We start from the raw sequence: 25071 nt of genomic DNA, 5'->3' as shown, positions 1-25071 counted from the left end.
AAACACCATCACATATCATGCGAAGATATCCATGGAGGATTGAACCGACCCGAAAAAAAGAGGAAAAAAAAGTTTAGAACACAAGACAACCACCATCTCCCATAGTTGAGAGGGAAGAAAAAGGGGGGGAAACTACAGCAGCATCACAGAAAGGGGGGTGAAATAAAGGGGAGACCCGGTCTGAGAAACAAAGCAGCACCCCCGTCAATGACCGGTCGAGCTTAGTTGCCGCCGAGGCTGGGGAAGTTCTTCTCGTCGACGGTCGGGCCGGCGGGGCCACGGGGGCCGCCGCGGCCGCCACGGGGAGCACCACCATCGCGGGGAGCACCACCACCGCGGGGAGCACCACCACGGGGGCCAGCACGGCCACGGTCACCACCACGAGGGCGGTCACTGCCACGGCCGCCACGGCCACCACGGGGTCCGTTGGAGGGGCCGCTGCGGGGCTGCTCGACGAAGCGCAGGTCGACGTCCAGGAAGTTCTTCTCCTTGCGCTGCTTCTCACGCTTGGTCTTCTCCTGGGTGGCCTGGATGTAGGAGTCCTCTCCCTCGCCACGCTTCAGCTCCTTGGCCTCGGCCCACTTCTTGTCGGCCTTGGAGCCCTCGTTGGCGGCACGGACGGGCTTGGCAGCCAGAGTATCCTTCTGGGCTTGCTCGGCAAGGTAGTCGCTGTAAGACTTGGAGTTGTCGACCAGCTCCTTGGCCTCCTCATCGGCCGGAGTCTGGGGGGCGGTCTCGTCGTCCTTGGCGATGTTCTCGGCCTGACGCTCGTCATCCCAAGTCTTCTCGCCGCTGTCGGCACCCCAGCCCTGCTGGACTTGCTTGCGGGTGTCGCTAAAAACAAGCCAAGGGATTAGCTTTCAAGATCACGCCTTGCAGCTGAGAAACCAATGAACAACAAAAGTTCTTTGGACTTCTCTGCCCACGGAGGAGGCAATCGCTTACGTCTGACCAGTGCGAGACTGGCGGTCGCCACGGCCACGGCCGCTGCGCTCACCACGTCGCGAGGGAGGAGCAGCCTCGTCAGTGGGCTTCTGGCGGTTGTTGATGCGACCAGCGTTGCGGTCACGGAAAGCTAACAGGAAGTTAGGTCCAGAGTGTCCCCATAAATGACAGCACCTCGGATTTCACAATGACGTACCAGCCTCGTTACCGCCGGTCACGCGGCCACCACGGCGGGCGTTGGACTCCGAGAGACGGGGCTGGTCGATGGGCTCCTTGGGAGCATCACGCTTGCCATGACGGGGGACAGGGCGGTCGACGGCCCTCGTGGGGGGCTGGGGGGGGTCTGTTGGGGTCGAGTTCTGGATCATTGCCTGGTGGAGACAGAAAAGCAGGTTAGCCGACAATTGCAATTGACCTGGGAAAAGCTTTCATTTCGATTCGAAACAGTGTAGCTGTTCTTCCTCCAGTGGTTGTGGGAGTAGGTTTCAAGGGAGGGCCAATTTACCAAGAAGCTCATAGAGGTTCTGTCGATCGCCGATAAAAATAGCCAAGGTTAGCCACAAGATTTCAAGCAAATCACAATCCCTTCTCCAGAGAACATAGAAAGCGAAACGAAGAAAAAAGATCCCAATTTCGTCTCGAGACGCAGCAGCGTGTCGCCAGGAAGTCGTAGGAGAGCTCTGATGTCAGCGTACCTTGGACCGGACGTCCACCATGACGCCTGGTGTTGTGGAGGCCTTCCGGGGTGGGAAGGCACTCGACTCTCGCAGACGGATCGATCGGGAGAAGAAGATGGGCACAAGGCAGAACCCTAGCAGATCCGGCCTTTTCGAGATTGGTGATGATGAAGGGGGGGGGAATTGGAGGTTTGTGGCTGCAGGGACGAATCGGGTAAGCGCGGTAGCGGTTAAGCGAGCTTAGCTAATCGTTTGCGTAGAGTCACGTGAGGACACCTCACTGTTGACTAAGTAATTAGTCAACCATATAACTAGTCCCCGGCCCTGGAGCGGGCCTTTGGTCTACTATGTTGTACCTTTTTTTTTTTTATTAATTCAGAGCTTATACTCATCTAGTTGTTTATAATCGTCCATCTGTATGGTAGCAATGCTATCCCATTGGATTTGTTATGGCGGAAACCACTCTGGACTCCAAGACCCAGGCCCTTCATCATTGCTTCATCATGCATGTTTGCACGAGAGCGACCACTCATCCGTCGACAATTATCAAAGACCTGACGTCAGACAGGAAACAGACTTGCGACCTCCGCATTAGTGTCCAGGCCATTGTACTACTTTCTGCTGCAAGAGTCGAGGAGATATTCTCACCCCCCAAAGCCACCTAAGTATATATGCATACAGTGGGTGAATGTCTTTGCTAACTTGAGACGAGCCCAGAATAGAATATACACAGCAAGAGCCAGAACTCTGCAGCTTCCATTCACATACACAAGACATAAATATACCGAAGAAGATAAAAATTTCGCTGGTATCAAAATCCCTCGGGAAAAAAAAAAAACGACAAACACAACGCCAGGCAATGCTCCAATCGAACTTTTCGGGGAGTGAGGATTCATTGACAACATTCTCTTTTTTTTAACATATCCTTTTCTCAATATCTTTGCCACTCCTTTTGTGTGCTATTTCCGTACTTCCCCCTTTTCCTTGTGAAGGATAGGGATGTTGTGGTGCTCTTAGTGCCGGGAATTGTTCTGTTCGTAGTTGAATGGCGTCGGGAAATGCATGCTGGCACTCAATCCAAAAGGATCCGCATCTAGCATCGGCTCATACTGACCCAGCAGATGGCTCGTGTTTCCAAAATCCCCCGAGGCTCCATCGCCCGGTGGGGGGTTGAAGCCTGACAGAGAGTGAGAGCCTGGAGTGACGGACTGTGGTGTGAAACCAGGTACATAGGGGGTATTGACAGAGCCCTCGTGGTCCTCGTCCACGAGATCTGCTTGAGCATCATATTCGGTTTCTGGAGTAAAAGTGTCAGCCATGATGGATCAGAGGTTGCTGTATACTGTTGGTAACCAGGTCATACCGAGTTGGTCGTAATGCTTCTGGAAAGGCGACGGGTAATACGCTGCGGCAACCCGCCCACCCCTGGGCCCCATGGCACGGGATTTGGGATCCGCCGGCTCAGTCTGCGGCATGCTAATGGCGGGCGGTGACGTCTGCCCAAATGTGCGAGGCTGCGGCAGAAGCTGCGGGCGGCTGCCGGAGCCTTGGGTCTCGGGGGACATGGCGCCCTGGAAGGCAAAGCCGGGCGACTTGGTGTGAGAGGGCGAGGAGACATGGGAGGACGGGGTGGCCTGGAACTGAGGCGAGGGCATGCCATATGCGGCATCGCGCTGCGATATGCCGAAGGCCTCGGGCTTGGAGGCGATGCCCGTGGGGTGTCGTTGAGCGGAGCGGGAGCCGGCTGCACCGCCCGCTGCTGCAGGTTTGGTCGAGGCCATGGGGGTGGACTTGGTCGGGGCGCCCGGCGCCCCTGTCTTCAAGCGCAGCTCGGCCTGCACATCGATGCCCTTTTCCAGCAGGATGCGTTCCAGCAGCGAGTTCTTATACCGCAGCATCAGACATTCATCGGCTGCGCTGCGGTGGCTCTGCTGCAGGCTCTGCAGCGAATCCTCATTGCGTTTGATGGTCGTCTCTAGTTGGCGGATGTACTCGGTCCGTCGCTCCCGGAAGGCTGCCTGCGCCTGTCTGTTGCGCTGCTTGCGTTCCTCTGAGGTTGCGTAGATCTAACGGCATCATGAGTGGGTGTTCTCAACCACGGAAAGAAAAGAAAAGAAAAGAAAAGAAGAAAAGAAGAAAGCAAAAGACACGAGGCCAGCAATGTGACACGGAGGCGGGGGGAAGAGGTGAAGAGTGAAGTCGGGGATGGCAAGAATGTGGGGCCCCAGATTCGGAAGAAAAAGACACAGAAAAGAACAGCAAAAGAATAATCAAAGATTTACGTACAGGTTTCCGGCCACCCTTTCGTTTCTGAGTCTGCGCAGCATCTTGCGTCAACGGTTCGGCCTCGGCATCTGGCGTCGACATCGAACTGATGGAACCGTCGGGGATCGGTTCAGTCTTGGGCATCGGGTCCATGACCATCTCATTGTGATCGGGAGAGGCCTCAACCATAGAGACCATTGGATCTCGCGAGATGTGTTTTTATTCTTTTATGATTTTTTTTCTTCCCCTTCACTGTGCCTGCCAGTCTCCGCACATCGACCGACACAGACACAGCAACTTTCCCCCCGAACCACGGGGTTTGGGAACGGAAAAAAAGAGAGAAATCAAAAATAATAATAAAAAAATATAATCAAGATAAAATAAGAAACGCAACCGCGCGGCTACGCGGTTAGAGGGGACGTGCGAAGTCGAGCGAGCGTGACATAAAGAAAATTGGGAATTATGAGAAAGGAAGAGTCAGAGAAATTGCAGATAAAGGGGAGGGAAGAAAAGAAGATGTGAGGTAAAGCATTTGACTAAGTAAATCTTTCACGTAAAAAAATTATGGGAGGGGCTCGCCTATTGACTTTTTTTTCTTTCTCCCTCCTCACACACTCTCTCTTTTTTTCTTTTCTTTTTTTTTTCTTCGACACGCTACACTCCACGTTGCTTTGACTGGTTGCCTTCTTTCTCGACTCCACCGGTACCCCCAGACTGGCAAATTCCAAAGGACCTTGGCGATTTCCGAGAAGGATCTGGCGGCTCCTGCGTGTGGGGGGAAAAAGGCCCCTTTGCAAGTGAGATCGTGGAGATTGTCCGCGGAGAAAGAGCAGCGGTATTGGTTCAAGGGGCCGGAAAAGAAAAAGAAAAAGAAAAAGAAAAACAGAACAAAACGTGTGTGGCCAAGAAACATGGCCGAATAGCCGATACCGGGGCGAACCGGGGCTGAGTGAGAGGGGGCAAATCTGGGATGAGATGGAGAGATTTTCACTCTTCCCCCCTTCCGCCTATGCTGCTTCAGGTCACCGACACACATCATTTGACTTGACTCGTTTTGGGACTGAAACTGGGACTAAAACTCTTCAATGCCTTCGGTGAACTTGTGTTTCCCCACTCTCTGGGGGCGTGCGGGAGGCGAATCACGCGGATGCGCTGAAGGAACCGCACATGATGCAATGGTCCTTTACCCCGGACTGCAACAGGCTCTGTGCGGTGCAGATTCTCGCCCGAATCCATGCGGGGGGCTGGACGATACGAGTTGTCACCTACTCAGCTTGGGAGGTACTGCCCACTGACCGGATTTCCTTTTCCAATTTAGTGCTCATTCCTCGCCCTTGATCACCCCCGAATCAAGCAGGGTATTGATCGGGAGGGACACGCCAAAACCTTAGGTCAGTATTGTATTAGGCAAAGATTTACCAATCCCTAGCTCAATAGTGATATAGACCGATATCATGATTCCTGCCAATCTCATTACCTTAATCATTTTTCAATATCTACCTCCCACTATTGCCCCCAACTTCCTTTGCTATCCGAATTATATCCTCCAATACGTCCTTTCCGCGTCGGTGAAGTTGTATACATGGTCAGCCGATACACAACAGACGTTTTTCCCTTTGAGCTTCCAAGAACTGTCGTCGTCAAAAGTTCTTGGCTCTCTGATAAACGCTTCGAACCCAGTAGGGCTTTGATCTTGGTTCGGTGAGAATTTGTGCGGTAGCAGCCAGCCGTTTAACTACAGTGGACGGCTATCCACCTAGCTTAAATTAGCCTCCACTATGTTGTTGCGACATGGTACACACTGCTTGAACATTTGAGGGTAGATGACTATGCCATTCATGACATTAATTCGAACGATTATTGTCTGGCCAAAGCAGATGGCATCATAACCGGAGATAATTCTATTTCGGACAAAACCGCATCCTTTGCATATAAAAATGGGCAAAACTTCTAGCTTGACAAGCCGTGAGAATTACGATATGGTGTATGTATGCAAGAGAGAAACATTGTTAGACCGAAACGCTACGAAATGCAGTAGACGGTATTACTAGTAATTATGTCGCATGTTTCATACATCTGTATCTTTTGAAGCTAATTTTCTCTCATCTGGAATTCCTTCCTTCTCCTCGTCTGTCAGATGCACGTGAAAATTTTCAGCTAGAGCCTGCAAACGCTCGTTTTCCGTCTTGCACTCCTTGATGACCCTGCGATTAGTGCCAATGGTTTCTGTTACGGTGTCCTTGAACAAGGTGACATTGCCCACAAGCAGCTCCTTATCCTCGTCCATGAGCATTTTCGTGCAGGTGACGTATCTGGTGAAGAAGGATCTTGGGTTTGTCGACGTGAACCAGGACATGACTTCATAGTCTTGGGGCAAGAATTCTGTCTCTGTGAAGCAATAGACTGGCACCCAATCCTTCTTGGCGTCATCGTCTGGATTGTGGCAGACATCGAAGCACCACAGTTTCGGCGGTCCTGTCCGGTTGGCAGAGTTGGTCGCATACGACTCGGCGATCGGCCGGAGCTGCACGCGTATTAAACGTGGGGCAATGCTGGTCGTCTGGAATCCGTCGCGCAGCGGATACGGGAGGTTGGGGCCAATAGATCCCATCCCTACATCCACGACGTACCACTCGTCGTCCAGCAGCACAAGATTGAGCATATGGTTCCACCCGTCATAGGTCGCCCTCTGATTACGCCGGACGTCTGGGTAGGGACTCATTGCCCGCGCCACGCGGCCTGCGCAGTTGCGCACTTCATAGCCGAGCGAGCGAAGGACGGTCCCGAAAAAGCTGTTATTTTCCATACATCGCCCGCCCAGCCGCCGACGGACTACCTTAGTGTAGAGCTCCCTTTGATCAAGCGTGACGGTCTTGTGTGCGGAATAGTGAAGGACGAGGTTGTCGAAAGGAACATTGCATACGTGGTACCGTGTTAGGGCCCGCAGTAAGGGCAGCCCATGCTCTTTGGTTCCAGCCTGAGCAGCGTCCTTCAGCACAATCGAGTCCCGATACCTTTGTGGGAGCTGGATGCACTCAAAGTAGTCGCCCAACTCGGTATCGGAGTAGCGTGGACGGGCGTTCTCGTCCAAAGGGAGCTGGGTAAGGGCAGTGGGCGCGGGGTTTGTCCACATTATGGTTGAAGGTCAGGCCAGTAATGGAGGACACTTGAATCGTGCGGAGCAGAAGGATCCCCCAAGAAATACTAGTATTTAGAGTGGAGGAGTCTTTCTGCCGGAATAGCTTCTGTAGCCGGACCGGAAATCCGCGAGCAGAGTGCGAGTCGTGATTCAAAGGGCACCAAGCAGCTTTTCATCGATATTTGCGCGCGATATTTATCAATATAAGAAAATGTGAAATAGGTCCTTGAAAAGTGGGAGGATTCGACTTCGCTACCCCTCACGTGACCCTTCTAACCCTCTATACGCGTTATGGCCGTCCCCTATAGTCAGACCTACACCTTCGGTGCTGGTCCTCCACCGCTCAATATATATTCTCGTCTCAACACACATTCTTTATTTCTGTCTGCTTTCTGTTAATAATATAATACATTTCTTTGTCTGATTAGAGGGTCTTTAATAGCTAATTCGCCTTTTTTTTTAATATAGGACTCGCTTCTTTTGAGTATAATAGCGAATTACTAAATAGCTATGAAGGCTACTGCTTCCTTTTTCGTCGATCTGCCCACTACTTCTCTCACTCGCTACGGTCCCTAATTTACAAGTAGTATCTCGTATATATAAAATACTATTTTGGGAAGCTACCGACGCGGTTAAGTGGTTTTTTCTAGGTTAAATTTAGCGTAGATATCATACTAAATTAGTTTAGGTTTACGATAGCGAAGCGATATATCCAGTTCTTCAAAATATATGGAAATATATATTCTGCAGCGTTTTACTTTAAAATCTAGTTTGCATACTATTTAACTATACCAATTATATACAGAATTTATAGAGAATTAAGCTATCGAATCTAATGAATATATACTTTTTCTTATGAATTATTGAACGATTTATTAGTTAAGGGACAAAAGATCGAGATTCGCGACCGTAGAAGCGAGTATACAGTCAGCAATAAAGAATATCGAATTTACGCGCTAATATAGAGATATTTGGTCTTGTTTTTTTTTTCGTTTACTAGCTTCGCAGGTATCAGGGATTCGCTTTTCGATATTTCTGTACGATTGGGACATGATTAATAGAGGTAAAAAGCAAAAAAGCAGATTGAAATGAAGAATGTATGTTGAGCGGCGGAGGACCAACAACGAAAGTGTAGGTCTGACTCTAGGGAACGGCTATGCCACCTTGACTGGGAATGGAAGCCTCAGCCTTGGACAACCAAATGTCACCATAACAAACACAACAGATCATTCCTACCTGGCCGATGACCAATTGGGACATTGTCCGCTGTGATTCCTTGCCTATTGATGACCTCGAAATCAATTTTCCAAATGCGAGAAAAAAAGGCAGAATAAGTTTACCTACCAAAACCAAAAGGATATATCCTACGCCCTTTAGGATATTATGATATCTTGTTAAGTATTGAGTTGTGCTCTGGATAATATTGCTTAATGTTATATTCCACTCTATCACAATCTTTCAAAAGAGTTGGAGATGATTTTTTCTCGATAACTACCGTTGTAAACGCCTAAATTAAAAATGAAGTACAAAAGCCTTAATATCCCAGAAGGGAGGCATAAATAGGTATATAATAGAATTCACGATCCTAAATAGGGGCAGACAACTATTCAAACATAAGCACTTCTTTATGATGGGCCCCTATGCACGTACCATTTGGCCGCCACGCGTCTCAACAATCCGGACGCCTTAAATTTCCAATTCATCTCCAGATTTCGAAAATAGTGGGATATGTGATTCAAGCCGATTATCCAATCTCGTACCTGTACTGGGGCCAACTTAGTGACGTGAAGGGGTGCTATGATTGCAGTGGAGGCGATGCCAAACCCACGTCAGTTCAATTTATTTTAAATCCCTCAATATAATTTATATTTAATCGAGAACTTAATTTATGAGAAATTGACATTGAGGGATTTACAACCAGCAACTACGCAATAGGGCGGCCATGTTGTCCCGGAAAGGTGTGATATTGATCAGGGGCCGGCATTTTTAACACCTAGTGGAAAGTAACGCACCAGTGAAAACAACCATGCTGTGTAATTAAATCCGACTGCAGGGTAGGAGTATATCAAACCAGGAAATTCTATGTGTGAATCCTGCCCAGCCGTTTGATGACGTTACCTTTTGAGTAGTCCTCGGCGCAGCTTAACGAAAGTGGAAATATGGCAGACCTTTGACCATGGCACCTACCAACTCTGGGGACTCATCCCAGCTTAGTTTCCCCCGCATCTGACACTCCACTTTATCTGGGCCAATGGATGCTGTCAAATATCAAACTATATATTTACCCCCCGTGGGACATGGAGCAGTCGCGATATATTCTACATCTTCCCAGTCTATCTCAGTCTAGGCTAGTGAATCCAAGATTTTGTCTCTTTCTTTTGGGATAGCACAAAACATCTTCATCATGGCTAAACCAACCAGCTCCTCCTCAGACCATATTGAGACAATCGCTCCACCGGAGAAAGAGCACCATCGAGAGCTGGAAGATATCAACGCTATTCCATTGGGATGGTTTATATGGGTGGTGGCCTTTACAGCCTCCATAGCGGGCCTATTGTTTGGGTATGTTATACTGGAGTGGACCCTTTCATAAAATTACTCACGACAGAGTCTAGATATGACACTGGCATCATCTCCGCAGTCCTGGTGTATATCGGAAACGACCTTGGAGGACGGGCTCCAACGCATAGCGAAAAGGAACTGATCACGTCGCTCTGTTCCGCGGGCGCTTTCTTCGGTGCCATCTGTGCAGGTATGACCGCCGATAAGGTAAGAAAACATTCAATAATCGAGCGGAGAGAGGAGACAAAAACGGTACATTCTCATTAGGAATTTTGCAGTTTGGCCGCAAGAACCCTATCTATGTCGGCTGCTTCCTGTTTACCATAGGCGCCGCCCTCCAAGCATCGGCCTACACTATCGCCCAGATGGCAGTAGGCCGCTTTGTTGTCGGTTTGGGTGTCGGCTCCGCGGCAATGATAGTGCCTCTTTATGTCGCCGAGCTGGCCCCGGCGCAGGTCCGAGGTCGACTAATTGGTTTGAACAACATTTCTATCACAGGCGGTCAGGTTCTCTCGTACGCGATCGGCGCGGCATTTGCCTCTGTTGATAACGGCTGGCGGTATATGGTTGGTCTAGGTGGCGTCCCCTCAATCATCTTGGCTTGCTTGCTACCTTGGTGCCCTCAGTCTCCACGACAACTGGTTTACAAGGGGCGAGTGGATGAAGCTAGGTCCGTACTCCGTAGGATCTACGGACAGGCTACGGAGCACCAGATCGAGATCATCCTGGGTTCGATCCAAGATGCATGCAACGAGGCGCGTCGCCTGAACGAAAACGAAAGCAAGTGGGATAAGATCGTCCAGTTGCACCGTGTTCCCGCCAACTTCCGGGCATTGTTCAGCGCCTGTGGGTTGATGGTTATGTCCCAAATGTCGGGCTTTAACACTCTGATGTACTACTCATCTACGTTGTTCTCTATGGTGGGGTTTGACCAGCCCGTGGCCGTGGGACTTATTGTTGCCGCGCCAAATCTTGCCATGGCCTTTTTGAATGTCCTACTCGTTGACCGTCTCGGTCGTCGTCGTCTCCTTCTCTACACCTCATGGGGTATGTGCGCTGGTCTAATCGCCGTTGCAATAGCATTTGCCTTCCTCCCCGTCGATACAGAAACCTTGGAAGTCCACACAGGCGGGACGTCGACCGAAGCCATCGTTATCCTGGTCTTTGTTCTATGGTTTGTCCTCTTCTACGGCGTGTCAGTGGGCAACACCGCCTGGATGAGCGCCGATTTCTTCCCGCTCGAGGTGCGGTCTATGGGGACGATGTGGATGACTTGTTCTACTTGGGTGAGCAATGTCATTGTTTCTAGCACCTTTCTCTCAATGATGCAAACCATGACCCCATCGGGTACCTTTGGTTTCTATGCTGGTATATGTGGTCTTGGTTGGGTGTGGATCTATTTCTTCTATCCTGAGGTATCGGGTTTGCAGCTCGAGGAGATTCGTGGAATATTCGAGAGGGGCTATGGAAAATCGATGAGAAGTAGGAAGGCGCCGACTATGGAGCTGGCTTGAAATCAGAGACGGGAATAGGAATGGAAGCAGCCAGATTGTATTTACTACGTGAAGGGGTTGTACTCAACCACAGATATCAAAGAGAGCGCGATGTATCTCAGGCTCGGAGGGGGTATAACCATGGCTATACTTAAGTGCACTTAAATGCCCGTTAAGAACCATTCAGATATTCATTAACCACAGTACACTCTCAATATATCCAAACATTTAAAACCGTAGAACCATAGCTTTGCGTCTTCAGAGTTGGAAACCACTTAACCCAGTTCACGGAGTCGGTGTCGATAAAGAGGCGAATTACACTACTGGTCGATTTGAAAGGACCGGAGAAATAATATGATTCCCTTCTAGTTTGGAAGGGCATTGTAGGGGAAGGGGACCCGATTTTTACTTAGAAACATTGACCATGACCAACTCAATGGCCCCACGGGGAGAATCTCCGCATGGTCGTAGAGATCGCTCACATCACTTTGAACCAATTTCAGGGCCGGGGAAAATTACTCTTCTTCTCAAAGGAAATATTCCCCGTCCTGGACCCACATTGACTCGCGGTATACATGCAAGACATGAACGGTTATTGATGCTGATTCCAATGAAGATTATCGGAGAGTATTTCTAAAAGACTGTTGCATCACCGGTTACTGCCAACAGAAATGAGGGTCTCTCGCTGATCTTCAATCGTCGCACTCTTACACGCCGACACATACATTGGCAATGTGAGTTGGCCGAACTCCACGGTTGCGGGGAAGAAGATTGTTTCCTTTTCGAATGCTCATCGGCGAAACTAGCTGAGACCAGGTTAACTCTCGCCGAAATATACCTCCAACACACAAAGTCAGTGTCTTATTACTAGTAATCTCAAAATTTATATTAGACGCCAAAGGTTTCCCTCTTTCTTGCCAATGAGTATCTTGAACTCTTCATTTTCTTCTTGAGGCGCACAATGTACGCACTCGCATTATCACTGGCCGTGCTGGGGTACTTTATGGTGATCCCCGTCATCAGGTACTTCCAGGACTCAAAGGGACTCAGGAAATATCCCAATTACTATCGATTGTCCGGTCTATCAGATCTGCCTTTCATTTACGAAGCACACAAAGGCTTCCGCACACGCAATCTGTTCGAAGCCCATAAAAAACACCCCGTTTTGCGAGTTGGTCCCAACTCGCTATCCTTCTCTGATCCCAACGCCATCAAGGATATCTACGGCCACACGACCAACTGCATCAAGGACCGCTTCTATTCCGAAACGGGGGGCAGCCACTCCCACCTTGCCGATGTCGTGAACAAGAAGGATCACGCACGGAAGAGAAAGGTCTTGTCAAGCGCCTTTGCCATCAAGAACCTTGAAGAATGGGAGTTCAAGGTGGCCGCTGTCAGTGCTAAACTCATCAAAGCCTTTGATGATCGGTGCACCGATCCACTGCCTCCAAATCAGAATCCAAAGAAGGAAGACTTGACAATTGATTATCGCAACTGGACGGTGCTGTGGACCGCAGCTGCCATCGCCAATATTGCACTCAGCGAAGACCTCGGCTTCCTTAATGAGGGATCCGACACAATCAAGTCTGAAAGCAAGGACGGCACAGTGAAGGAAGTCTCCTTCCGTGATTGCCACCTTGCTACACAGACAGCGTCCTACCTGCTAGTCTGGTCCTACGACTGGTTCAAGACCCTCCGCCGACTTAACCAAGCGATCTCGTCAAGTTATCGACGTCTGTGCCAGTTAGATGGCGACTGGGGTGGTATTGTTTATAACCGCGCGACTACACGGATGAAGCGATATATGGCTGGCGAGAAACTAGACGACTTCTTCGCCGTTCTGATGGAAGACAAGAATGGATCACCGCACAACCTGGAATGGGGCGAGATCGTCGCGGAGATTAGTATCATGATGAATGCGGGCCACGATACCACCGCTATCTCCCTTCGAAACGTCCTATTTTTCCTTCTGAAGAATCCTAAATGCATGGCAAAGCTTCGTGAAGAGCTGGACGAGGCTCTGGAAGAGGATGAGGTCGTTGCACCCTACGGCAAAGTCAAGCATCTACCCTATCTTCGGGCCTGCATCGATGAGAGTCTTCGAATGCTGCCGCCCATTGTTTTCGGCTTGCCTCGGCGAACGCCTATGGAGGGAACTTCCATCCTCAATGAATATGTCGCCGGAGACACGTCTGTCAGCATTTCGTCGTACGTGATGCATCACCAAGAGTCAGTTTTCAAGGACCATGATACCTACAATCCGGAGCGATGGCTGGGAGAGGAGGGCAAAGCTCTGCAGCCATACTTCATTCCCTTTAGTACCGGAGCTCGAGGCTGCATTGGCCGGAATATTAGCTACCTCGAACAAACGGTTCTCATTGCTTCTTTGGTGCACCGGTTCGAGTTTGCTTTGCCAAACCCCGATTGGAATCCCCCGATCCGCGAGACGACAAATCTGAATCCGGGTCCGATGCCGTTGAAGGTTTGGAGACGAGGCACTGCCTAAGCAAGAATTTACTTCGTTATGATAGGATGAGACTAGAATGAATTGAAGCGAAATTACATGAGATATTGTCTTATTGCTATTTGATATAGCTAAATCTCCTTTGCTTTGGATATTTTCATGCGCTATAGATTGCACTTGCTTGGGATATAGATGCATGCTCCGGTGTCAATGGACATCAGAAAATTCATGTCCTAGGATTGTAAAGGACTGCACAGTTCTTTTGTTTAGAATAAATCATCGAGTACTTCTGACAGTCTGGCAAAAGATCGCCGACGTGACTGAACCCCCTTTGCCCAAATATTTCCCTATCCGCCAATGCCTTTATCTGCGGCTCCGCAATGACACGGTTCGGGATTCTAGCTCTATTCGCAAATTGGAGCTGAAGGACTGCGGCTCTGACCAGAGAAAACGAAATTTGTATCTTCTACCCTGCGACCCCCGCGTTTTGAAGGTCCACTTTCCTATGGGGCACAGCATTACCGTATTCGGAAGGTTGCGGCGAACGGGAAACAACTAAATTCTTGAACGCGGGGGTAACTCGCCCACTGGTTACTCCGTCAGGTAAAAAGAGCATCCTGTGTGAGGACAAGCTGGCCGACATATCTCAGGTTACAACCGGGCAACCTTTCCCTGAAGAGGAAGACCAAACTTCCGCCGATCTCGTGTCCGGCACTGAATTGCCTCTCAACTATATAGAAAGGGTGCCCTTGACACACTTTTCTTTTGTTACGTTCTGCGTGTAGCATAAAGCCACGGGTCTATATATTTTTGTCTTCCAACACTATCATCTCCCACTATCAATATGGCACCCTCAACCCATTTCAAGCTTAACACCGGCGCCCGAATCCCCGCTGTGGGACTTGGTACGATACAGGCACTACTTCCTGCGATGTTTAGCTGCTTTTTACTAACCAAAAATACAGGCACTTGGAGATCTCAACCTGGCCAGGTTCGCCAAGCAGTCTCGTTCGCACTCAAGAACGGATATAGTCACATTGACGCGGCATTGTAAGGTTCTCATGTGTCTTTTGCTGCGTATAGACTTGGCTAATAAGTCACAGGATCTACGGTGGGTTGTGGCAAAGAAAAGAAGAAGACAAAAGCAAGTTTGGGTCTAATGGGATATCTAGGAAACGAGCACGAAGTCGGCCAGGGAATCAAGGATAGTGGTGTCCCTCGCGAGAACATTTTCATCACGAGCAAGCTGTGGAACACCCATCAGCCCAATGTTGCGGAAGGTCTTCAAAAGACACTTGATGCTTTGGGCACGGACTACCTCGATCTTTATGTAACCCAAACCTCTTCCTTCTTTTCTCCTTTGGGGCAGACGCAGCAATCGACTAACACAACGATCAGCTCATCCACTGGCCAGTCCGACTTGTTCCTGTCAGTATTTCCCCTCTTTGTCTCTATCTCGACATTTGCCATGGCTAATTTGGTACACACAGAACGAGTCGAGCGCACTTCTCCCAGTCAACCCAGATGGCACCCGATCCGTCGACCGATCCTGGGACCAGAGCGAGACCTGGCGCCAGATGGAAGAGGTATACAAGGCCGGAAAAGTGAATGCAATTGGCTTGGCCAACTGGTCTATCCCGTATTTAGAGGAACTCAAAAAGAACTGGACCATCGTCCCTGCTGTCAACCAAGTCGAGTTACACCCTTTTCTCCCTCAGCACGCACTGAAGGAGTGGTGCGATGAGCATGGCATTCTCCTCGAGGCTTATTCACCACTTGGCTCTGAAGGTGGGTTGCTCACTTTCCCCTTTTGTCTAATTTGACGAACGGTAGTTAACTTGATCGTCCAGGCGCTCCGCTCATGTCCGAACCCGCAATCCAGGAGATCGCTCAGAAGAACGGCGTTTCGCCTGCCACGGTTCTCATCAGCTACCACGTCAACAGGGGTGTTGTTGTCCTGCCCAAGTCTACTACGGAAAATCGAATCGTGAGCAACAGTCACGTTGTTCCTCTCTCCCGCGGGGATATGGATGTGTTGAATGGCCTGGCTGTGCAAGGAAAGGCGAAGCGTATCAATACGCCTCTATTTGGATGGGATCTTGGTTTCGATGACTGGTACAAGCAGTAAAATGCCCAGATTTGGATCTAGAATCTTTGACTATGGGAAATGTCACTCTTTATAGACTGAAAGTGTTTTCGATGTTGGAATCTGTTTAGATAGAATGTAGTACAATTGAAGAAGAGAAAAAGAAGTAATATAAAGCAGAATTTGACCTGAATAGTTGCGCTTGCATGTTAAATAGTAAGAACCCTTTGCCTAGTTTCTACTTATGCTCCTTGGGAAGTATATCAACTCACTAAAATCCCTCAACTCAGATGAACAAAAACCCGGTCCTTTTCAGAGACAATTCTTTGAACGCAGAAATAATCAATTTATTTCATCTATAAAACTAAACTTTGTAAGGGGGTGGGGAGATGCCTTCCTTGAGCGCTTTCAGTCGCAAAGCCAACAATTTCGAGGCATACCGAGTCATTGGCAAGAACCCAACCATGATCCACATGTTGGGCACTCCCGTCTCACGGTACGCCGTCTTGTACTCCCCTTCCTCGTCAATACCCCAAATAGGTCCGCATTGGCTGGCAATCTTCTCACCGAGAGTGGCTCGGATTGAGTCGATTGTGTTGGAGAATCCAGTGGCAAAGACGACCAGGTCAAACTCCTTCTCACGGCCGCCGTTTAAGATCACTTTATCTTCGGTGAACTTCTCAATGAACCCTGGCTCTACCTTGATGTTCCCATTGATGATTTCATCGCAAGCACCGGCATCAAAGTAAAATCCGCCGTTGCGAGTCTGGCCTAGTGTGGAGTTGCCGGTATCGCGCTGGCCGCGCCATGTTCGCAGACCTCGAGCGTTCAGAGCTTCGAGCAGGGGCCTGTCAAGGTCCTCAAGGGTCTTGGCGGTGCGTTTGGCCAGTTCCTCGCCGGGCCCAACTGGCGTAGCGAACATGAGCCGATCCTGTACGTCCGTATCAGGGAGCTTACCATTCTTGTCGGGTGCGTAGCCTCCAAGCATGCGGGGAACAGAGTGTGTCAAAGACATCACGTAGGTCGGTGACCGCTGGAGGAGTGTCACATCAATTCCTAGGCGAGCGCATTCGTACGCTGTATCAAAGCCCGAGGACGAGGTCCCGACGACGCAGACCTTCTTTCCGACAAAGTCGCGGGCACTATTGTGGCCACTGGAATGACGGATCACGCCCCGGAAGTCAGCCATGCCAGGCACGGCGGGAGTGGAAGGAACACCACAGAGCGATGTGGCCATGATAACATGCTCAGGGTGCAGTGTGCGAGTCTCCTTGCCCTCCTTGTTGATGACAACGGTCCATTTCCCCTCGGCGTCCTGCTCGGCCTTGACAACCTCTGATTTCGTCCAGACATTCAGCTCCAGAGCCGAGGCATACCACTTCATGTAGAGACCCTGCTTCTGGGCCGGGGTGTAAGTGGGCCAATGCTGAGGGTATTTGAAGTATGGCAGGGCGTCAGGCCAGTGGGGGAAGTGCAGGGAAAGGTACTCGTAACGCTTCTTCCAGATATCTCCGACTTCGTCGCTGCGTTCGATGATCAGGTTTTTCATACCAAGAACCTTCAAGCGTGCTGCCATAGCGAGACCACTAGTGAAAAGGAAAGAAAAGAAGTTAGGGCTATGTCATGGAGCGCACATGCGTGGTTGCTTACTTTTGACCACCACCGATAATCAGCACCTCCGGGTCAACAGTGTTGATGGCCTCGGATCTCTGACTCTCCCAGCTAGTGATACCAGTCATGTGTCCATCTGGTGCGGCCTGCTCGGGGAACTGCTTGAGGCTTTCAGCAACAGTATGCATGGTGTAAATTCTCCAGCCATCTTGAGTGAGAACTGCATTGATGACAGCCGACGCAAGGACAATCTCGGTCTCGAAGGATACAACGAATTGCAGCTGAGAGAAGTCAGGGTACGGGCGCGACACCGAAGGCGCAGGCTCGAGAAAGTTGAAGTTTCTCGCCTTGGTTTGAGGCAAAAGGTCGGTGGCGGCTTTTAGGATGGCGTCTTTGAAGTTGAATGTGCGGAAGTCCCAGGTGAATGAGAGCTTGTCACGCCACACGCCTGTATATCCGAGGTCAGTCTTAAGTCGAAATCGTGGATCTTTTTTGTGAAATAGTCTCACCATAATAGAGGAACAGATCAGCGAAGGCTTGCGCATCTTCCTCTGATGTGGCCTTAGAGAGACGAGCTACAATGCCCTCGGCCTCATTCTGAGCATCGCAATCGGTGGGAATGTCAATGCCTAAGATGTCCGTAGTGGGGAGGCTGTGGTTGTATTTGAAGTCGTACATGAAGTCGTCCGCGACGGGCTTCGGCACCTGGTCGTGGTTGAGCACCACGTTCTCAGGCCGGGTAGCCTTAGAGACTGGAACGGTGCTATTGAACTCTTGAACGTAAGGTACCATTTTCTCTTGTGATGACGAGAAATATGTGGACAATGTGCCTCTTAGGCGATGTTCATAGTCTGATCTTGCGAAAATAAGAGTGCTTCAGAGCTGCTGATAGATACCGTTTGACAACAAAGGTATGGAGCGATCTATATATCTGCTGGCCTTGAAAACAATGAATATCTAATATCCAAGTAGTCCCTAAATGAGAAGTTGATCTACTAACTCCGAATCGGGAAGGTCTCGCCGCATTCCAACTTTTTACACCCCGCACGAGGGACCTTTTGTATAATTACTGTTTCTGGAAATGCCCCGCGATGTCGTCCGAGATTGCCTGACTGGGGTATGAGGGTCTGAGGGTCTGAGCAACTCGGATGAAGGCGATCCTTTCCTTGTCTAAAACCGGCGAAAAAGCAGTGGCCTACAGAGAGTGTCCTAGAGCTACTCATACGCTGCAGGCGATCATCTGTATTCCACGTCGAGTACTAGGACTGGCATGAAAGGTGCCATTCATAGTCACAAAATACCAGCTCTAGGATTTATCCTTGATCAATCCCTGTCGCAGTTCAAATCATGCGGATTTTCATCTGAAATGCACTACTATAAACTTGAAACATAGTACAGTCCATTTACAAGTGCCATAAAATTTGACATGAAGTCTACCAATCTTATATCCATTTTCTTTCTACCTGGTAATATATGCAATGACTCCATGACTTACTCCATGATAGGCAGACCATTGTCGTCGAAGTATACAGGCACGCCCTTCCGGAACGAGTACTGCAAAGCAGCACAGATCTTGCCCGCCTCGAAGGCATCCTCCGGCTGGCAGGTCAAGGGCTTATTATCCAGCACCGCATCAGCAAACTCAGCAAGGTCTGTCAGGAACGTCGCGTCGAAGAGCGTGAACGCATCAGGCACAGATTGCGTGCGAATGCCCAGATGGTCGCGAATCTCAACATTCGAGTTCGCACTGATGATCGAATGCCCCTTGGTACCACACAACCGAGTCGTGTCTTCGAACCCACTAGTGAGCGTGCGGCCCAAGTAAGTCTTGAGAATCTTGCCGTTGGCAAATTCCACCAGGCCCCATACATTGTCGGCGTCGCCGTACTTGGCCAAGTCCCCGTAGACAGCCAGCTGGCCGAAGGCAATGACTCTGTTGACTTGCTTCTTGGGGTTGTAGAGGCCGGACTTGACATCCAACAGGTATCGTCCGGCGTCGACCTGATTGTGTTAGTTAGATTGGATAGTGAGTGAGGGAAAGAAAATACTGGGACTCACAGTGTGGATGCCAAAATCCAGGAAGATGCCGCCAGACTGTTCAGAAAAGGACACGAAAAAGGCTGAATGCAATGGTCAGTCTATCAGCCTGTGCGGAAGGCAACGGATTCAAAGCAATATTTCCATACCATTGGGGTCTGCTTGATCAATACCAGTCGTCTCAACAGCGTGAATTTGACCCAGGTCTCCATTGTCGATCAGGGCCTTGGCCTGGCGGTAGGACTTGTCATCTGGATACAAGTCAGTGTCGAGACTCCGCAACGTGCAGGACATATGGTAACTTACATCGGCGAGTAAAGGGAACAAGAAACTTGAGATCTGGCCTAGAAGCGGACTTCTCAACCACTGCCTGGGTCGTAGCGATGTCCACAGAGACAGGCTTCTCGCACATGACATGCAAGTTTAGATCAAGGGCCTGCAGGATCAATGGTGCGTGTGTAGCCGTCGCAGTGCAGATGAGGACAGCCTCGGCGCCACTGTTCTTCAAGCATTCTTGAGGGTCTGAGAAATACTTGACAGAAGGGGGCAGATTCTCTGCGGCCCATTTGTCCGTGCCGGGCTTCGTGTCGCAGACGGCGACAAGTTCGATCCGAGGCTGCTGGAAGGCGAGGATGCGGGCTCGAAGGACTCCCAGGCGGCCGAGGCCGAAAAGCGCAAACTTGATACGTCGGTTGCCAAACGACATAGCTCAGGGTGTGTGAGTAAGGGGACGGTCTTGTATTAGACGAGGCGGTAGGGATTGCAGGAGTGATGGAAGAGTGCAGACGTCTGGGTAAGCGGTAGATTGCGACTTTGCACGGCGTGAGACCAGGCTTATTTATTAACCTCTGGTCTCTGTGAACAGATCCGTACTATCACTCGCAACCACGGGTTTCCCCGCATGGTGGACACATCGTGGATCGTGCAAGAACTCATGGTTGACCACAGGACTTCTCGAGTGGGTTGCTTGCCAGGCACTTCGCAAAACCTGTCGCGTAGATGTCGGAGGATCGCCGCACCAACGGCGGGTCTTTAGTGTCGCCGCATTCTTTCCATACCAAGTAATTTCTCGAGGCAGAGAGATTACCTGTTATAGAAGTCCATTCCGTGATCTAGGGCCCCGTGAACATGCACTGAATTAGTGGAGACCCCAGATTTTGAGATGTGGCACTCCGGGGGAAATGACCGGCGACGGTTTCCCTTCTTTCAGGAAATATAGTCCGTGGGGTGCCTTAGGTACTAGGCAGGCTTGATCGGCCAAATAGTCCCAATGCCTGAACTGTAGACTGGAGGCACCTCCAGACAAATATTAGTATATGAGATACACGTAGCTGTCTCATACTCGTTCAAGTACATACAGTAGCTACAATCGTAGGCGCATGAGTAGTCTTAAGAGTAGCCACGGAGTGTATTCCGAGATGATCAACTAAAACCTCGATGCTTCTGTCACCAGATTGTCTAAATAGACTTTCTCATAATCATATATCCCCAAAATATTCTCTCTTGTCAATTCGATTTCTTCGTTGACAGCCACATCTCCCAGGCTCCAAAATGTCGACTCGGCCTGCGCTCGGCGATCGGCATTCGGTTCCCCGCCAACCCGTCACATGCTCCGACCAGACTCTCTCTCCTTCTAACCAGAGTATCCCAGTGACCGGCCTGCGCACTGTCCCAGCAGAAGAAAAACATGGAGAGCGTGTCAGATCACAAACAGCCCGAGAATCCAACGGCATCGGCCGGGGAACAAGAGACTGCGCGTGCCCCACAGCCACCGAAGCCGAGGGCAGACGACGACGATGATTCGGACTTTGACGAGCTGGACGGTGAGAATCCTAAGCACTTGCTCTTCTAAGTCTCTTTTCACAAAGATACCTTCTTCTCAACAACCATACTAACCCGTGGATGTGTGCACCCAGACGTCTTGGATGACTTCTCCAAACCCAAAGCCCAGCCGCCCCCGGCACCAACCGAGCCCATGACAACGGGGCCGACGCCACCTGATTTCAACGAAGATGCATTTCTAAAGCAGCTGGAACAGGACATGGCCAAGATGATGGGGCCCGGGAGCGGGGCCCCCGATTCGCAAGGCATGCATGCCGCCGTGAACCAAGAGGCGGATGCATTCACCAAGCAGCTGGAGGAGAGCGGGATCCCGCCGGGAGATTTCCTGAAGCAGCTGCTTGCGGACGTAATGGCCGAGGAGGGCGGCAACAAAGACAACAGCAGCGGTGTCCCTCCGTCCCAGCCACAGCCTTCTTCAACTTCACACCCAGCTCAGCCGCAACAGCCAGCTAGCGCCGAGGGAGAAGAACCCTCCGCGGAGTCCTTCAACGACGCCATCCAGCGCACCATTCACCGCATGAAAGAATCCGGGGACCGAGCGACAGCAGCAGCAACCTCCGATGACGACGTCTCAGACGACATGATGGCGCAGCTACTCAAGGCCGTCGAGGCCGGGGCCGCGGGCGCCGGCGACGACGGCGACCTGACCAAGATGTTCATGGGCATGATGGAGCAGCTGTCCAACAAGGAGATGCTGTACGAGCCGATGAAGGAGCTGGACGGCAAGTTCGGGCCGTGGCTCGAGAAGAACAAGGCCGACGGCGGCGATGCCAATGTCTCTGCTGAGGATATGCAGCGCTACGAAATCCAGGCGCGGGTCGTTAAGCAGATTGTAGCGAAGTTTGAGGAGGAGGGGTATTCGGATGAGGATCCGAAGTGTCGCGAGTATGTGTGGCAGCGGATGCAGGAGGTTTGTCTCCCTTTCTCTCTGTACTCTCTTTGCTTTTTTTTTTTTGCTATATGCCGTGCTATATGCTAACATTTATCTGTAGATGCAAGCTGCAGGCAGCCCGCCCGAGGAACTCATCTCGAACCCGCTTATGGAGGAGCTGGGGTCTGCTAGCGCCGGAGGAGTCCCGGATTGTCCGCAGCAATAAGAGATTACACCTTGGTAAATTGGAACCGAGGAAGTCATGCATGATCCATTGGCCTGCTCTGTACTGTACATATACGCTACCGCGTCGATACCCTTATGTACTCAACATGAATATAAACATCGCTGGAATCACAATAACCTTAAAACACCGTCCCATGCAATAGTCTCGACAAGACAAAAACACTTCTCACGACATGTCCATGTCCTGAGTAGAGTGTTTCTGTTCAGACAGACTCATAAAGAGATCATCGTACTCATCATCGCTGAACGAGGGATTGGGGCCCGTCGATTGCAGGTGGTGGGTATCAAGACCAGCCATTGCCATGGATTCTTCCTGAACGAGATATTCGTCCTCTGGATCAACATATTCCTGGTCTATAGCAGACATGTTAGTGAATAAATCTCCAACAGGTCTTCCCGAAAAAGATCAGGGGATGGAAAAACCTACCAGGAAGCATATCATCCTCTTCAAGCTCATACCCCACCATAACACCATCCGCATCGCGCGCCATCGACTCCTCCCAGCGCCGCTTCTCCGACAAATGCTCCATCATCATCATCTGCTCGCCGCGCGCCTCAAAACGGCCCGTGTCGCGGTCATTGCGCACGCGGTTTAGGAACATCTTCCGGGTCTTGGAGCGCGCCAGCGAATTCGATGTCTTGAGCGGGTTGGCAATCTGCGCCGAGTAGCGGTTCGCGTACTTAGGTTTCATCGAGCAGGGAGATGGTGAGCCGGGCGATACCGGGGCCGGGGATTGGTGGTGCTGCGTCTGCGTGGAGAAGAGCGGGGAGGAGAAGGTCCCGAATAATGTGGGTGATTGTTGCTGCTGTTGCTGCTGCTGCTGTTCTTGTTGGTATCGTTGATAGTGACCTTGCTGTTGCTGTTGTCGCTGGTGCTGCGGATCACTGTGAATGGTAAAGGCAACTCGCGAGCCCTGCGCGTTCTCGTCGGCTCCGGGCTTCTGCGGCATGGCTCCCATCGTCCATGGGGGCGTGGCGATGTTCGAGCTGCGAGGGCAGAGCGGGGACGGTCGCGCCGGCGTGTAGTGGCCCGTTTGGCGGAAAGGGGTTAAGGGAGATGAGGGTAATGGGTGTGTCGCGAACATGATGGAGAGAGATTTTTTTTTAGAGTTGCAATGAGACTGGTTCTCGGTCGGGTTGTCCGTGGGTCGGATGCGGAAGTCTGTTGTGGGTTGTTTCCGGATTGGGATTGGGGTTTTGCAGATGCGTTGAAAATGCAGAAGATATCAATTTCAGCTTGGGGGTTAACGTAGGATCAACTGCTTCTCTGGGAGTGCAGCGGTTTTGGATGATGCGGGAGGCTGGGAGTGCCATGTCGATCCATTGCGCGCGTCGACACACGCGACTGACATCCATATCACGTGACATCCATACTTGGCTGCGGTCAGATTCACTCGATCTGGTTATACTCGACGGATTTCTAGGGCAAACTGCACGGGGTTTTATTTGCAAGTGATTGATTGTTGCTGTCTCAAATTACATACATAGAGATCAAAAGGGTGATCAAAAGGGTGAGCCCTGCACAGCCAGACACTCAAAGGATGTTCAGTGCCGGAGCCACAGGCAGAAAATAAAAGGGGGGTTGTCGAGACAGAATGCCATCATGGGGGGGAGTCCAAGCGCTTCGACACGGGGAATCAAAATGAAATATGACAGGGATGAGAAAACAAGGAAACAAAGTGCCGGTATTTTGTCAGACGCCGCGCAAGGATCAAGGGGTGCGATTGCAGAAAAAGGAATGTGGTTGCGAGTCAATGAAAAACGCTCGAAGGAGTGCTGTACTCGAAAGATGTCGAATCTATGCTGAAAAAGGAGTGGAGGGCAATCGGTACCCGAAAATAAACAGAAAATCGCCATGACCTCGCCTGTCCTGCCCATAGCGCCTGAGGATCGCATAATGATCGTACACACAAAAAGACTTTACATGGGAGCCGCGTGCTGCTTCGAGTTCAAGTTTAGAAGTTCGACGCGGCATTGACGGGACCCGGGTTGTGGTACTGGTCCAGTGTGTTTTTGAACGGAGTGCCCGAGTTTCGGCCCGACGAGGGGCTCGGGGCCTTCTCGCGCGGCCCAGAGCCGACAGCAGTTCCGCCCATCAGATCATCGTCTTCATCGCCGGCCTGCTCGTTGCGCTTCTTCTGGATTCGCCAGATTACCAGGCCCAGAACGCCAAGCACGATAGCACCACCCACACCAACGACCACACCAATGATGATCTTCTTGTCCGAGGAGGACACGCCGCTTGGGCTGCCCTTGTCCCCATTGAGAGAGGGAGAAGTTGCCCCAGCAGCTGGCGACGACGTAGAAGTCAAGACAGTGGGCGAGGTGGTTCCGCTGATTGTCGCATAGGAAGTGTACGTCTTGACCACGGGGGTGTTGGTGGTGGTAGTGGAAGGGCCATCGGTTGTGCTCGAGCTGTCCGAGCTGGATGAGGACGTGGATGTAGGACCATCCTTAGTAGTAGTAGAAGAGGTTGAGGTGTCAGAGGATGTGGTTTCTGCCGGTGTCGAGGACGAAGAGGAGGAGGTGGAGGTTGTGGGGGCCTCCGTAGTGGAAGTAGAAGTCGGGGTATCGGATGACTCGGATGACGAGGTTGGAGATGAAGACGTAGAAGTAGGATCCGCAGCTGAGGTGGAAGTTGCCGTGTCGCTGTCAGTAGCGACGTCCTTCAATAGATTCAAGTCCCGGGGGTCAGCACTCTTTTGGGCCGCGACCACCGTCAGCAGCAGAGCCTGGGCGAGAAAAACACGGGCGAAACGCATGACTGGAATCCGTGATGTGTGGGGACACCAGAATAGAAACGAGAATTGAAATGGTCAGAGAAAGAGAGACA

At 50.8% G+C, this 25071-nt stretch overlaps 12 protein-coding genes across 12 annotated transcripts; 5 read left to right on the top strand and 7 right to left on the bottom strand.

The window, feature by feature from the left end:
* Positions 1-221: 221 nt before the first annotated feature.
* stm1 (uncharacterized protein) lies at positions 222-1313 on the bottom strand (the record flags this gene model as incomplete). Its single annotated transcript, XM_056653833.1, has 3 exons — positions 222-834; positions 946-1075; positions 1142-1313. 3 exons carry the CDS (start codon positions 1311-1313, stop codon positions 222-224), a joined length of 915 nt encoding a protein of 304 aa, XP_056514900.1.
* Positions 1314-1659: 346 nt separating this feature from the next.
* On the top strand, positions 1660-1909 carry NUU61_003250 (uncharacterized protein; the record flags this gene model as incomplete). Its single annotated transcript, XM_056653832.1, has 2 exons — positions 1660-1836; positions 1883-1909. The coding sequence occupies 2 exons, from the start codon at positions 1660-1662 to the stop codon at positions 1907-1909; spliced, it is 204 nt and encodes a 67-aa protein (XP_056514899.1).
* Positions 1910-2635: 726 nt separating this feature from the next.
* NUU61_003249 (bZIP transcription factor) lies at positions 2636-4085 on the bottom strand (the record flags this gene model as incomplete). Its single annotated transcript, XM_056653831.1, has 3 exons — positions 2636-2919; positions 2986-3688; positions 3909-4085. The coding sequence occupies 3 exons, from the start codon at positions 4083-4085 to the stop codon at positions 2636-2638; spliced, it is 1164 nt and encodes a 387-aa protein (XP_056514898.1).
* A 1870-nt stretch (positions 4086-5955) lies between these two features.
* On the bottom strand, positions 5956-7020 carry NUU61_003248 (arylamine N-acetyltransferase family protein; the record flags this gene model as incomplete). The annotated part of the gene is made up of 1 exon (XM_056653830.1): positions 5956-7020. The coding sequence occupies one exon, from the start codon at positions 7018-7020 to the stop codon at positions 5956-5958; it is 1065 nt and encodes a 354-aa protein (XP_056514897.1).
* Positions 7021-9430: 2410 nt separating this feature from the next.
* Positions 9431-11102, top strand: NUU61_003247 (uncharacterized protein; the record flags this gene model as incomplete). Its single annotated transcript, XM_056653829.1, has 3 exons — positions 9431-9588; positions 9642-9795; positions 9867-11102. 3 exons carry the CDS (start codon positions 9431-9433, stop codon positions 11100-11102), a joined length of 1548 nt encoding a protein of 515 aa, XP_056514896.1.
* Positions 11103-12042: 940 nt separating this feature from the next.
* Positions 12043-13587, top strand: NUU61_003246 (cytochrome P450; the record flags this gene model as incomplete). Its single annotated transcript, XM_056653828.1, has 1 exon — positions 12043-13587. The coding sequence occupies one exon, from the start codon at positions 12043-12045 to the stop codon at positions 13585-13587; it is 1545 nt and encodes a 514-aa protein (XP_056514895.1).
* An 802-nt stretch (positions 13588-14389) lies between these two features.
* On the top strand, positions 14390-15673 carry NUU61_003245 (putative glycerol dehydrogenase (GCY1); the record flags this gene model as incomplete). The annotated part of the gene is made up of 6 exons (XM_056653827.1): positions 14390-14450; positions 14511-14595; positions 14649-14656; positions 14718-14977; positions 15036-15333; positions 15396-15673. 6 exons carry the CDS (start codon positions 14390-14392, stop codon positions 15671-15673), a joined length of 990 nt encoding a protein of 329 aa, XP_056514894.1.
* A 322-nt stretch (positions 15674-15995) lies between these two features.
* On the bottom strand, positions 15996-18034 carry NUU61_003244 (flavin-containing monooxygenase; the record flags this gene model as incomplete). Its single annotated transcript, XM_056653826.1, has 3 exons — positions 15996-17217; positions 17282-17690; positions 17752-18034. 3 exons carry the CDS (start codon positions 18032-18034, stop codon positions 15996-15998), a joined length of 1914 nt encoding a protein of 637 aa, XP_056514893.1.
* Positions 18035-18733: 699 nt separating this feature from the next.
* NUU61_003243 (putative NAD binding Rossmann fold oxidoreductase) lies at positions 18734-19985 on the bottom strand (the record flags this gene model as incomplete). Its single annotated transcript, XM_056653825.1, has 4 exons — positions 18734-19243; positions 19301-19362; positions 19429-19530; positions 19586-19985. 4 exons carry the CDS (start codon positions 19983-19985, stop codon positions 18734-18736), a joined length of 1074 nt encoding a protein of 357 aa, XP_056514892.1.
* Positions 19986-20966: 981 nt separating this feature from the next.
* On the top strand, positions 20967-22218 carry pex19 (putative peroxisomal membrane protein receptor Pex19; the record flags this gene model as incomplete). Its single annotated transcript, XM_056653824.1, has 3 exons — positions 20967-21102; positions 21196-22031; positions 22114-22218. The coding sequence occupies 3 exons, from the start codon at positions 20967-20969 to the stop codon at positions 22216-22218; spliced, it is 1077 nt and encodes a 358-aa protein (XP_056514891.1).
* A 186-nt stretch (positions 22219-22404) lies between these two features.
* Positions 22405-23323, bottom strand: NUU61_003241 (uncharacterized protein; the record flags this gene model as incomplete). The annotated part of the gene is made up of 2 exons (XM_056653823.1): positions 22405-22592; positions 22666-23323. 2 exons carry the CDS (start codon positions 23321-23323, stop codon positions 22405-22407), a joined length of 846 nt encoding a protein of 281 aa, XP_056514890.1.
* An 870-nt stretch (positions 23324-24193) lies between these two features.
* On the bottom strand, positions 24194-25000 carry midA (putative cell wall protein; the record flags this gene model as incomplete). The annotated part of the gene is made up of 1 exon (XM_056653822.1): positions 24194-25000. The coding sequence occupies one exon, from the start codon at positions 24998-25000 to the stop codon at positions 24194-24196; it is 807 nt and encodes a 268-aa protein (XP_056514889.1).
* Positions 25001-25071: the final 71 nt, after the last annotated feature.

Source organism: Penicillium alfredii, assembly GCF_028826965.1.
Source record: "Penicillium alfredii strain IBT 34128 chromosome Unknown utg000004l_segment0_segment0, whole genome shotgun sequence".
NCBI lineage: Eukaryota > Fungi > Ascomycota > Eurotiomycetes > Eurotiales > Aspergillaceae > Penicillium > Penicillium alfredii.
This window is presented reverse-complemented; position numbering and strand designations above follow the sequence as displayed.